Source organism: Callorhinus ursinus, unplaced genomic scaffold, assembly GCF_003265705.2.
Source record: "Callorhinus ursinus isolate GAN/ISIS: 27379988/994484 unplaced genomic scaffold, GSC_fseal_2.0 scaffold7, whole genome shotgun sequence".
Taxonomy (NCBI): domain Eukaryota; kingdom Metazoa; phylum Chordata; class Mammalia; order Carnivora; family Otariidae; genus Callorhinus; species Callorhinus ursinus.
The window spans coordinates 13,499,734-13,512,393 of record NW_027397069.1 but is presented as its reverse complement, the minus strand read 5'-3'; the positions used below and the strand labels follow the sequence as shown (position 1 = coordinate 13,512,393).

General features: G+C 36.5%; 1 protein-coding gene across 7 annotated transcripts in view; it reads left to right on the top strand.

The window, feature by feature from the left end:
- Positions 1-12,660, top strand: part of GPC5 (glypican 5) — a 1,333,521-nt gene that overhangs the window by 300,378 nt on the left and 1,020,483 nt on the right. For all 7 annotated transcript variants that reach the window (XR_012378755.1, XR_012378753.1, XR_012378754.1 and 4 more), the window contains exon 4: positions 2,260-2,393. Coding sequence is in view for 4 of the 7 variants with exons in the window: in XM_073894400.1 (XP_073750501.1) it covers positions 2,260-2,393 (134 nt within the window). In the remaining 3 variants the exon portion in view is untranslated. The remainder of the gene's footprint in view (positions 1-2,259; positions 2,394-12,660) is intronic.

Here is a 12,660-nt window from a genome sequence, read left to right as displayed (position 1 = left end):
ATTGACTAAATATCACCTTTAGTATTTTAACTTTTCCATTAGAAAGTCATCAGAAGCTTTTGTCTAATAAATAAAACTGAGCCTGGCATTGAAAATGCTCCAACATTTATCTCTAGCCCAGCCTTCAAACATAATTTCCTTTTACTATTTCCCTCTATAATCCTGTCTTTCAAGGCAAACTACGTTTTTTTATTTTTTTACCTCTTTTCTGTGTTAGCCTCATTATTTTCTTGCATCTACCTCCTTGAGGATTTTTCCTCTGCCTTTCATCGCTATTTTTTGTCATAACAACATGATACATCTAATCAATCTCCATGCTACTGTCTTGCTCTCCAGCATGCCTCTTAGACCTGCCTCTTTCTTCCTCTGCCATGACTTTGGGCTCCAGTTTTGATCCACTGTTCTACTAAAGGACCTTCTTTGCTGTCATGGTGATTTCTCTCTTGTGGGAATCTTAAGCTACCATTTTCCTGCTTGGAAGCTTTTCCTGCTCTCCATTTGCCGGAGCAAGTTCTTTGGCTTGGTTTTTAGGTCAAATCATGGCATTTTTACGTCTCACCTCTTGCTCTACCATTTTCTTTCATTATTCACTTTGTGTTCTATGTCAACATATTAAGTTGCACATCTCTTTGCTTTTCTACGCTCTCCTAAAAATTTTCCCTGCTTTGTCCACCTGACAGACTCTTAGGTTATGCTTTACCTTGTTCTTTAGACACGACCTCCTGAAGCTTTTCCCTGAACACCCCAAGCAAAGTGAAGCTGTCCATTTTCTAAATGTTTCAGTGTTACTTCTAGCTATTTCTGTGGGAGCTGGTGTCTTGTTCTATTATAATTACCATTTTACGGTCTTTTATCTTAATTGTGTGCAAGGGCCACACCTGATTCATGTTTGTATCTCTAACATCGAGAAGAATGGGGTGCAGTAAATATTTGTGTATTTATAATTTGGCTGACTTGAAATCACATCTCAGCATATTCAGGCCCGACCCATACTCCAAGCTTCATGCCAGTGGAGTGGTCTTTCCCACGATGGTATTTCCTGGTGTCACTCTTCACCCTCCTTCAAGTGTCTGCAACACTGTTAGTCCCTCTCTTTTCACATACACACATCTTGCATTTTGATGTTTGAGAATTATTTTTTCTTTCTTCTGAAATTGTCAGCTCTTTTAGGAGAAAATTCGGTTTCCCATCTTTTATCTCTTCTAAACTTTAATACATGTTCTTTGCAAATATTAGAAGCAAAATAAATACAGTTTCAAGAAACAAATTAGTGTATAATTCCTTTAATGCCCATTGCATGGAAAATCAAAGAAATTGATAATTTTAAGGGAACTTTGGAATAATTTGCTCTAACGTCTTCATCTTACATCTAAAGGAGTCAAATTCAAAGAAGTTCTGCTACTGTCTTCAAGATCTCAGTGATTAAGATGGAAAAAAATTTGGACAAGAACCAAAATCTCCTGATTCCTAGGCAATGCTTTTATATATTTGCGATTATACTACTCTACCTCTTTAAGTGTATAAGGTATCATGTGAGTCTTTTTTTATTGCTTTACATGATAAAATGTCCAATTCATTACTTAATTTTTCAATGATAACTATGTAAATTATACAAAGATGTTTGCTAGATGAGTTTTTTAATGAATTTTTCATTTGGATAATTATTTAAAAAACAAATTTACTAACATTCTCAAAATACAGGAAGAAGATATAGAACTATTACAAAATAAGATGTTTACATAAACAAAATCATTATTATTTCTAGGAAAGGATCTTAAGAAGAAAACCACTCTTAGAACTCACTTAGAAACAGACTGCATATTTAATAGCAAATTATTTCATTTAAATATCAGTACAATTATGTGATTGTCATCAATTGAATATAAAACATAAATAATATCTACTTTGGTTAAGTAGTCTTATTTATATAAGCAAACAAGTTTATTAATATCGTTCTCTGACTCATTCTGCATATATATTTTCTTCATGTATTTTATACATGTACTCAGGCAAAGTATATCAATATGTATAGCATCAATTTATCATGGCTGCCATTTTATACAGATAATTTAATTCCCCCACTCGAAAATTGACAAACATTTTATGTCTTTTTTCTTTTAACATTTTATGTCTTAAAAGTTACTACTGAGGTATAAGTAGGAACATGCCATTGTTTTGGACATTACATTACAAACATTACATTCTCAGGTAGGATGGAGGATGGTTTCTAACTGCCTTTTAATATTTTCTTTTTGAAAGGTCAATAAGATTTGTGGCCGTCTAATCAGAACACCTACACAAAGCCCCCGTTGTTCTTTTGATGGAAGCAAAGAGAAGCATGGGATGAAGATCTCTCCCAGAAACGATGAAGAGACACTTGCCAACAGAAGAAAGTAAGACATTTGTTTTACAACCAGAAAGAGAAGAGAAAGTAAGCCATTAATTTTCAACAGAATAGAATGTATTCAATTATGTAGAATGGAATACACTATTGAAGAAAAAAAGATCACCATTAATTACTTTTAAAATTCAGCGGTTGCTCCTATTCAATTAATTAGGAATATGAGTGCAACTTGTGAGACCAATAAAACTTTCTGTGATAAGGGACGCTTGCTATAATACAACATGGCAGGCAATAGGCACATGTAGTCACTGAGCACTTAAAATATGGCTAGTGTACAGCAGATCTCTAGGACTTACTCATCTTGCTTCACTGAAACTTTATGCCCATTAATTAATACCTCCCCATTTCCTTCTCCCTGTGACCAACAACACTGTATTGTACCCTTCAAATTTTAAGAGGGTAGATCTTACCACGATAAAATAAAAAAATTAGTTTGAAATATGGCTAATGTGACTGAGGATTGAATTTTTAATTTTAATTAATTTTAGTCTTAATTCTATATATACCTACTATATTGGACAATGAACACAGAGTATTCACATAAATGATGAAATCAGTATTACCATATGCTAAGCATCTGTTAGAAAATGGTTGGGTAAGAAGAAGTTTCTATACGTTTTATCTGGAATGCTGAAAATGGCTATCTATTGATTCAAAATGGTAAGCATTGAGTAGCTTGCTTCTATAATTCACGTTTCTACCTCTATTCCCGTCATTGTTTCACATGTTAAATTAGAGCATTCATTAATAATCTCTTCGCTTGATAATTGACAGTCAAACTGAAAAACTCTTAAAAATGAAGGAAACTATTATTTTATTTACTTTTGCATTCTATTGACCAGTGTATGTTCGGGCAAATACTAGATTCTCGGTGGGTGTTTTTGAATTGAACTGAAATTCAGAATTCTATATTCATTTATTAATTCAAGTAGTTATTTCTAATAATACCTTATGGCAAACTCAGTATGTTACATAGCTTTACTCTCTCTAATGTAGAATCTGTCTTTCCTTTTGGGACAGTGGTCCTAATTGCCTCATTCTCTTCTCAGATGGACTATAATTTGGAATAAAGATCTGGGCTATTGCTGGCTGTTTGCCGCAGCTCAAAAGAATTAGCACTTTGTTTGCATGCAAAGTAGCTGTTTTTTTTTCCCCAAACATCTATAGTGATCAGCAGTCTTTTCTTGTATTTGAGAAATTAATGAGTTAGGCTAGCGTATAGCATATAGTGGCTAGGGTATAGTGTAGAGTGGTTCTTATAATAAAATCTAGCTAAGGAAGATCTTAAGTTCTTAAAGGTCATGTCTGTTTCACCACCAGAGCAATTCAGTTGTTGGAAAGACAAAACAAAACCCAATACAAGTGAAATGTCTCAGGAGTAATGAGAGGCTCATATGAATAGCTAGTTTTATAAGTATCTGTCCATCCACTGAATAAACGTCCTTGTCACCAATCTTGCAAACTCATGTATTTCTCTGTCCCTAATCAGCCAGCCACCATTTAGCCATTGCCCAAGAATAAGAGTAGGTCCATCATAGACCAAAGTCACAACACACAGAGTGAACAACCAAAGGTATTACACATGAGCCCGCTTATGCAATTTATTTCTACATATTTTTATTGCCACTCCTAAATGGAACTTAATTGCTAGGGCAGTATACTTTGGCTTAATACTTATATGTTGTACAGACCTATACATAAACATCTCCTGAATTTTATTTAGCTTTCAATGTCCATATACTAGGCCTGAATTTTATTTATCTTTCATCCCTGATAATTCCACATGAGGTCATACATTTCAAATGAAATAGCTGGGGGAATGTAGCAGAGTAGGTGCTGAGTGACTATGAGCTACTTTCTGTGCATCTTAACTTGTGCTTTTTCTACCCACTTGAGCCTGATTTTCAATAGATCATTTCCACTTGATGATATATTGCTTCTATATAGGCCTGATCTCATAGCGTGGAGGATCAGATAGTCAGATCATGGGTATCTCAGGTTGCAGTGTCACTTGCTAGCTCATGGTCAAGTGTGTAGTTTCTATCAGATCCCAGTTGCAAAACAACCGACCAATGAACTAACCAACCAACCAAACAAAAACAGTGTTTAGCAAAAGCGGGAATGCTTTTAGTCCAAAATCCTTGATGTCTATACTGTTATTCTTCTAACGGGACTTTCCAGAATCTCTGTAGAGCATCTTCATTTGCCACTGGTACTTCAGGCGCCATTGAGTGGATGAGCTGGGTCATCTGGACTGAATATCAGAACAGTTTGCAAGAAGCCAACCTACAGACTTCTTTCTCATGCAAAAGCTCCTTGGGGCTACTTTATAAAAGGGTTGTAGCAACACACTCAAGTATGTATCATGTTTTCTCTAATGTGCAAAGGGACCCAAATAGTATTGTGCCTCTTCCTGAGTGCTAGGTCATCTTAAGGCAGAAATTTGGCCTTTTACATTAGAATATCCCAATACGATCCAGACTACTGGACATTTAGAAACCCTGCTGAATTCTCAAGCCTTGAAATATCAATATTTTTCCCCACCAGAGTCATGCACATGTCTACTAAGGCAACTAGGATGATGTGATCAATATTTTATTATCAGCATGGTGTCCTATAGGATGTCCACATGATCAAGGCTCCTGTCTGTCATGGAATGGGTGAATTGCCCTGAGGTCTAACAGTGAAGAAATTCTTACCAGTTGAAAGTGAAATATTCCTAATTATCCTTACTAATTGGTAAAGAGATAAAAACATTGCCAAATGGTTAGCTAGATAAGCAGGTGGCAGTACATGTTTTGATTTGCTCAAGCAGATAGCACATACATAGGAGGATATAATTGGAGTCACCCTCTGACTCAGGTTATGATAATCCAAACATTCTCCAAGCCCACCTCCGTGTGCACAGACCAGCCAAGCAAATGGGATGAATATTGAATAGACAGATTGAGACAAAGATATGTTTATAATACTATATCTGGTTACTTTTCTGAACTCCATTCTAATGGTTGGTCTGTTGATGGGATCGGATTTTCTATGTGTACAGTCATGTGGTTCACTGGTAGAGCCATTCTAGCAAGAAGCATGCTATACCTTGTAAAATTCTTATAGTCTATGCACTTAGCTGCTTTCTTTGGATGTATTCCAAAAAACTCTTGCTCATATTCATAAGGAGAATTCTTGAGTATCTGTGGTGGCTGAGAGTCAGAGGCAAGTTATGTGTCCATAACAAGAAAAATGGAAAAATAAAATATGTTACTTTGGAACATTAAGAGTCAGAAGGAAAGAATATATTTTCGTGCATCAAAAAATATCATGATTAAAGAGAAAAAAGTATTAAGCAGAATGAGAATAGTGCAATACCATTTTTATAAATTAAAAACAAATTATAAAAATCAATAGGTATTTTTCAAGGAAAGGATTTGGGAAATTACTTATCTTAAATATATAAGAATCAGTATTTGTAAAAAAATTCTATCTTAAGTAATAAGTTATGATAGTATGCCAGGGGTTGATGAGTATGCTTAGCTCTCTGTATCTCAGAAAATATGTGTGTGTTTGTCTGTGTATACATATAAATTAACATACATATATGCACTGTTATTTTAAACTTTAGATGAAAAGCTTTTTTTAAAATCCTGTTTTCCTAATAAAAACATAGTTAAATCTCCTTTAGTCAAAATTCTCATGAGAGCTAATACTCAATTTTTAAATAACCTTTTTTTGCCATTTCATATGCATAATTTTTCATTATGATGTATAGTAGATATAGTGATTATCCAGATAGAGATGAAATGTAATTTGCTGAAGAGTTTTTGACTTGGGACTTCCTCATTAATTAGAAAAAAATGAAAGTTTATTGTAAAATAAAAAATAGATAAGGAAAAAATGAATTTCCAGTCAAGCCATCCAAATCAATGACAAAATCATTGACCACTATTTTGTGCAACTCATAAAGTTAAAAAAATCAACAGCTTCTGAGTTAGTTTTTATATTGTATTGTATTGTATCCATGGTAGGTTTTCTTGAGTTTTCTTTATTTACCTTGGGCAATTCCCATGAGAATATCTATAACAGAAAGTATTATCTATAAATTTAAACCAATTTAAAACTATTAAAATAAAGCTATGGAACAACAACAAAAAAACCCCACACCAATTTCTATAAATATAATTGCTCTAGTAGGTGAAAAATAGAAATTGTAAAATGCATCAGTTGTTTCACCGATGTAAATGGAGATAAACACAGTTCTATGTGTAATAATTTAAAATACATTTTTATATATAAATAACTCATAGTCTTTTAAAATTATATTGGCGTAGTTTATTTTATAGGGCGCCTGGGTGGCGCAGTCGATTAAGCCTCTGATTCTTGAGTTCGGCTCAGGTCATGATCTCAGGGTTGTGAGATCAAGCTCTGGGTTGGGCTCCGTGCTCAGTGGGGAGTCTACTTGGAATTTTTTCTCCCTCTCCCTCTGCCCCTCCCACTCATGCTCTGTCTCTCTCGCCTTCTAAAAATAAATAAATAAATCTTTAGGCTTAGTTTCTTTAGTGGTATATCTTATAAAAAATAGTTACTTAAAGTTTGTTTATTTACTTATTTATTTTAGTAATCTCTACACCCTATGTGGGGCTCAAACTCACAACACCAAGATCAAGATTCGCATGCCTTTCTGACTGAGCCAGCTAGGTGCCCCAAAATTTATTGTTTAAATATACACATTTGTTGTTTAAAATTATGTTAGATTTATGGTACCCTGACCTAAAAAAATATTTTCTGTTTTTTGTAACAGTTTGATTTATATAGTTTTCCATTATTCAAGCAATTCTTTTGAGGTTGCATTAATATAACTATTGTTGGCTTATAAATAATTTGACCAGTTAGCTTTTTTTTAAGCTACCCAACACTATTTATTAAGTGATAATTAATTACTTTTTCATTCTTCAATTGGGTTGTTTAGTCCATTTTTTTAAGGTTTATTTATTTTAGATACAGAGAGAGTGAGAGTGCATACTTGCACGTATGAGTTGGAGGAGAGGCAGAGGGGGAGTGGGAGAGAGAGAGAATCTCAAGCAGACTCCCCACTGAGCATGGAGCCTGACAAGGGGCTCAATCCCAGGACCCAAGAGATCATGACATGAGTTGAAATCAAGAGTCTGATGCTCAGCTGACTGAGCCGCCCAGATGCCCCAGTTTTGTATGGTGATATATAGTGTTCTTTTTCTTTTTAAAGATTTTATTTTTTTAAGTAATCTCTATAGCCAACATGGGGCTCGAACTTACAACCCTGAGATCAAGAGCCCCACGCTCCACCAGCTGAGCCAGCCAGATATCCCAGTGATATATACTATGCTGAAGTAGTTTAAAGCTACCATCTTGTTCTTTATTTTCTCTTTACCCCATGTTCTTTATTCTTTTTTTTAAAGACTTATTTACTTAGAGAGAGAGAAAGAGAGAGAGCACTGCTCACAAGCAGGGGAAGGGCCAGAGGGAGATGGAGAGAATCTCAAGCAGACTCCTCACTGAGCAGGAAGCCCGACATGGGGCTCGATGTCACCACCCTGAGATCATGACCAGAGCTGAAATCAAGATTCAGACACTTAACCAACTGAGCCCCCAGGTGCCCCATGTTCTTTATTCTTTATTCCTCTTTTCTTGCCTTCTTTTGACTTTAACAGGTATTTAATTTTTTAAAAAATCTTCATGGCCTCCTCTTTTTAAAGGTTTTATTTATTTGAGAGAGAGAGAGAATATAATGCGTACACGCGAGCATGTTGAGGGGAGGGGCAGAGGGACAAACCGATTCCCAGGGAGCAAGACCCTGGGATCATGACCTGAGCTGAAGTTAGATGCTTAACCAAATGAGTCACCCAGGTGCCCCCTCATGGCTTTTTATATTTGCATTTCTTTATTATTCTAATGGTTACCATAGAGATCACAATGTGCCTTTTTAATTTTTACTATTGACTTTAAATTAGAACTTTAACCACTTCATTGAACAATATAAGAACCTTAAAAGTTTCACTCCATTACCCTTTTCCTTCCATTACCCTATTCCTAACCAATATCTTACTTCTAACAACATTTTAACAACTTCCGAGGTATTATTGTTACTGTTTTTAAATAGTCAATATTTACTTATAATATCTCATATTTTATTCCTTCTCAGGCTTTTTCTTTTAGTCCCACGTGTCCATCTAGAGTCATTTTGCTTTATTTATTCTTAGGATATTTTTCATTGCTTACTACCGTTGATAAATCCTCTCAGCTTTTGTTTGAACACATCTTCATTTTTGAAGACTATTGTTACTTAGTCCAGAATTCTAGGCCGTTGCCAGCCACCATTTTTAAAAATATAAATGTCCATTATTAAGTTCATGACATGACACTGTAAGACTAATGGGAGGTTTAATGGAAACATTTCACAGGAGAGGTAACTACAATGGTGGGGGCTACTGGGGCCCTGCTCACATCCCTCTTTACCTGGCCGTTTTATCTGCCTCCTGGTGGCTCTCTCTTCCGTGCTGATGATGCACAGTTGCACTATTCTCTGGGGAATTGCCCTCAACAAATTGGAGCCATCTATTTTCATTATCTGTTGCTACTTAACAAGTCATTCCAAAATGTAGTAGCTTAAAGCAACAACAACCATTTATTATGCAATTTTCTGTGGGTTGGGAATTTGGGAGCTGCTCAGCTGTGGGGTTTTGGCTCCGGGTTTCTTCTTGACTATGGTCTCTTAGGATGATTGCTGTTGAGGTCAGGTGAGGCTGCAATCCTCTGAAGGCTCGAGCAGGACCGGGTATCATCTTCCAAGATGGCACACTCACAGGGCCTTTGGCAGGAGGCCTCATGTTCCCGTCACAATGACTTCTCCTTGAGTTTTCTCATAACTCTGTAGCTGGCTTTCCTCAGGACAAATAATCTGAGAGAGAAAAGCAGAAGCTGCAGTGTATTTATGATCCAACCTTGAATTCCCCACTGTCATTTCTGCAATATCCTACAGGTTACACGGGTCAGTTCTGTTCCATGTGGAGGAGGACTACACGCCATCTCATCTACCTGAAAGAGGGGGTTAACCTCCCACCTGCCTCACCCCCTTGGCAGAGGCTCATAAGCAGTACCCGACGGACACCAGGGGATCAAAGGCTTGCCCTTACTCAGTGTGATGGGTCCAGATGTGTGATGCAGTCCATGTGTGCAGCCTGGCTGCAGCTGAGCCCACATCCCGATGTACCTTCTTCCTGCCCACCCCACCCTACTTCCCTCACTGCCTTTCTCTTAAGAGCACTACCTCGATGAACCAATCGTCTGCATCCAAATTCCTGTCTCAGGAACTGCTTCTAGGGAGTCTGACCTAGAGATGTCTGAAAAAGTACCTGAAACAGGTGCAGAATAAGTGTAAACTAAGGAAGAAGTATAGTATCTTATCCTAAATACAGCGATTTCTCTATGAATTCCCAAGTTCGTAACCCCTTAATCTGTTTCTTTCTCCACCTTCCTCCTTTGTATTCATTTCAAAAGAGAACCCTTCTGTTTAATACCTTGTCTTTTCCTTGCTCTATTTCTAACATCTGAAGAAGGACATCCAAATCTGTCCTTGGATCTGAAAGTTGTGCTAAGCCCGAAGTATAGAGTATGTCAGTCTTTTCAGCGTGGAAGGAGGGAAGTGAAACCATAGTACTGGATTCTTTTGATGATATTTTGGAGATGGGATTGTACTTGTTCAGTCTCCCCCCTGTTTTTTCTGTTTATGTAGAATGCCAATAATGAGCTACTTTGAGACTCTGAGTTATTGATACATCCCAGTTACAGAGGTCTCCAAAAGTTGAGAAAGTCAGGAAGCGCTGCCATTCCTTTAAACATCCCAAAAAAGCATCACTGTGTAGTCTTTTGGGGCAGAAACCAAATCAGCACAGCTGTAAAGGACACTGAACTTATGTAGCTGTCTAAGCCAGCCCAGGCAGAGTGATTTCTCTGTGGCAGTTTCTGCTGTCTGCTTGATTCCTTGAAGTTAGCTGGTAAGAATAAGCTATTAGCAAGCTTAAATCGGTGATAATTAGCAGTACATTATTTTTTCAAAGTGGTGTGGCTGTGCCAATTAAGCGGGTAATTAGGAAAACCCCAGGACAATAAATTAAGACAGAGTCTCAACACTAGTGCCCCATCTGTTCTCCAGCAAGCATTCCAATTAGCCAAACCTCTCATTTAAGAATGCGCCAATTAAGGGGATTGGCTGCATGCATGGCTGTGCGTTGGGGTAATAGAGACTGTTCTAGATGCTTAGTAAAAATAAAGTATTTTTGACATAGGAGAGGGTTTTGATATGAAGGTGGGGAAAGGAGAATTTTTGGAAACACTGGGTTTTTAATGTTTGAGACAAAATATAATTAAATGGTTTTATGAGTTTTTGTTTTTCAAAATTGTCTCTTAAGAACTTAATGGAACATTGTATCATCAGGCAGCTCCATGTTATTCTCATGTGTTTATTAAATCTTGATTTGAGTAGGAATTTTACAACTTGAACATTAACAATTTTATTTATTGAGAATGGGAACTAAAAGAGACACTTGAAATTGCTTAGTTGAAAGAGAGGAATGAGTCAGGGCATGTTCTGTTTCAGGATGTGTCTATCCATGAAAGCTAAAAATTAATTTTTACCCTGTTCATTGCAAAAGAACATAGTGAAGTGACTAAAATAATTAATTAAGCATAGGAAAAACTTTTAAACATAATCTGAATGAAGAACACTTAATATTACTTAGGATTATTGCCCAGGTAGCTGGAATAGGTTCATATTCCATAGGATCAGTTGGCTTAAGATACATGAATTTATATCTACATAGTCAAACCTTATGTAGCACAATACTTTATTAATGAAACCAAAATTAGCTAATGTTTAAAATTCTTGATGTGTGTGTTTGGGGGTATGTGTTTATATGGTTAAATCAGTACTGACATACTGGGCTTAATGATGAATTGTGTATATATAAACTCAGTGGATGAAAATATCTATCGGTCAGGAAAAAGTCAACTCAGAAAAATTTAATATCACTTATAGGACTGGAGAAGGCAATTTCCAATCTGTTTCCTAAAAGGAAGTTCGTGCTTCTTTGAGGTGCCTTTATTATTTATTACCTGTAAGTTTAATTTACTAAAATAAAAGTTATGTTCCCTTCAATGAGAACATTTCTGGTTAATTTAAAACAGTGCTTGGTGAGTGGTAGGAGCGAGGGCACTCAGGGCAGGGCAGGCCTAGGCAAGGCTTTGGGTAGGGGCAAGAGGCCAGGCCAGAACAGGGCTGAGGAAAAGGGAGCTCCCAGGCAGGACAGTGTCAAGACCTACATGAATAATGAAAAGCAGGACCCTAGGGGGTCAAAAACCAGGCACACAGGAAGAAGGAATGCCAGAAGGCAGAACAAACATATGGCAAAAGTTTAGGCTAGTGGTGCTTAACCTTTGCGGGTCACGTATCCCACTGAGAATCTGATAAAAACTTCCCAGAAAAAGAAAGTCCATAAACAAATACATGCAACATTTTGTTGTGTTGAAAAGCAATTTGCTCCGGCTAAAACTAATATTAAAAAGAAAACCTTTAAAACTGAGGTTTGCTCTTACTTTTTAGATGTTCATGGAAAAATTAGTGACCGTTTCACGACATATCTGAAGCTAAATGCAAGCAGTGAATGATTAAACTAACACTGAGCAGTATTTGTGCTGGAAGGTATGGACTAGAAGTTGGAATTGTCGTTGGTCTTAGACGTGGCTACGGGTACATGTTTGGTATCTAACAGATAGTCTTTTTTTTCTGATGGTAGCAATTATGGAAAATTATAGAAAGCAGATTTGTATAGCTATCACTGGCTGCCGTTAGAACTCTTATAACTTGTTTGCTTAGATGAAGGTAGTTTTATATCAGGGAGTGTGAGATTTATTCTAACCTCTTTAAAGTTACCCTGATGGTCCATAAGGCTTTGGTCCTCACGTTAATTTGCAACATCTGTAATACTGATGCTTTCAACTTCAAGACAGTGTGAGTAGAGAGAAGTCTCCTCAAATTTCTCACTACAAAAAGAATAAAAAATATACATATTTTTTCTCAGCCATAGGAAGAATGACCTTTAATTTTGACAGTTTTTCCCAAACTGATTCTCCAAAAACCTATTTCCCAGTAGCAGCTTTGCCAAATGAGCTAGAAGTTCTTCAGTAGTGTTTATGATTGTGACTGTAGGGTTATCCCATTTTTATGGCTCAAA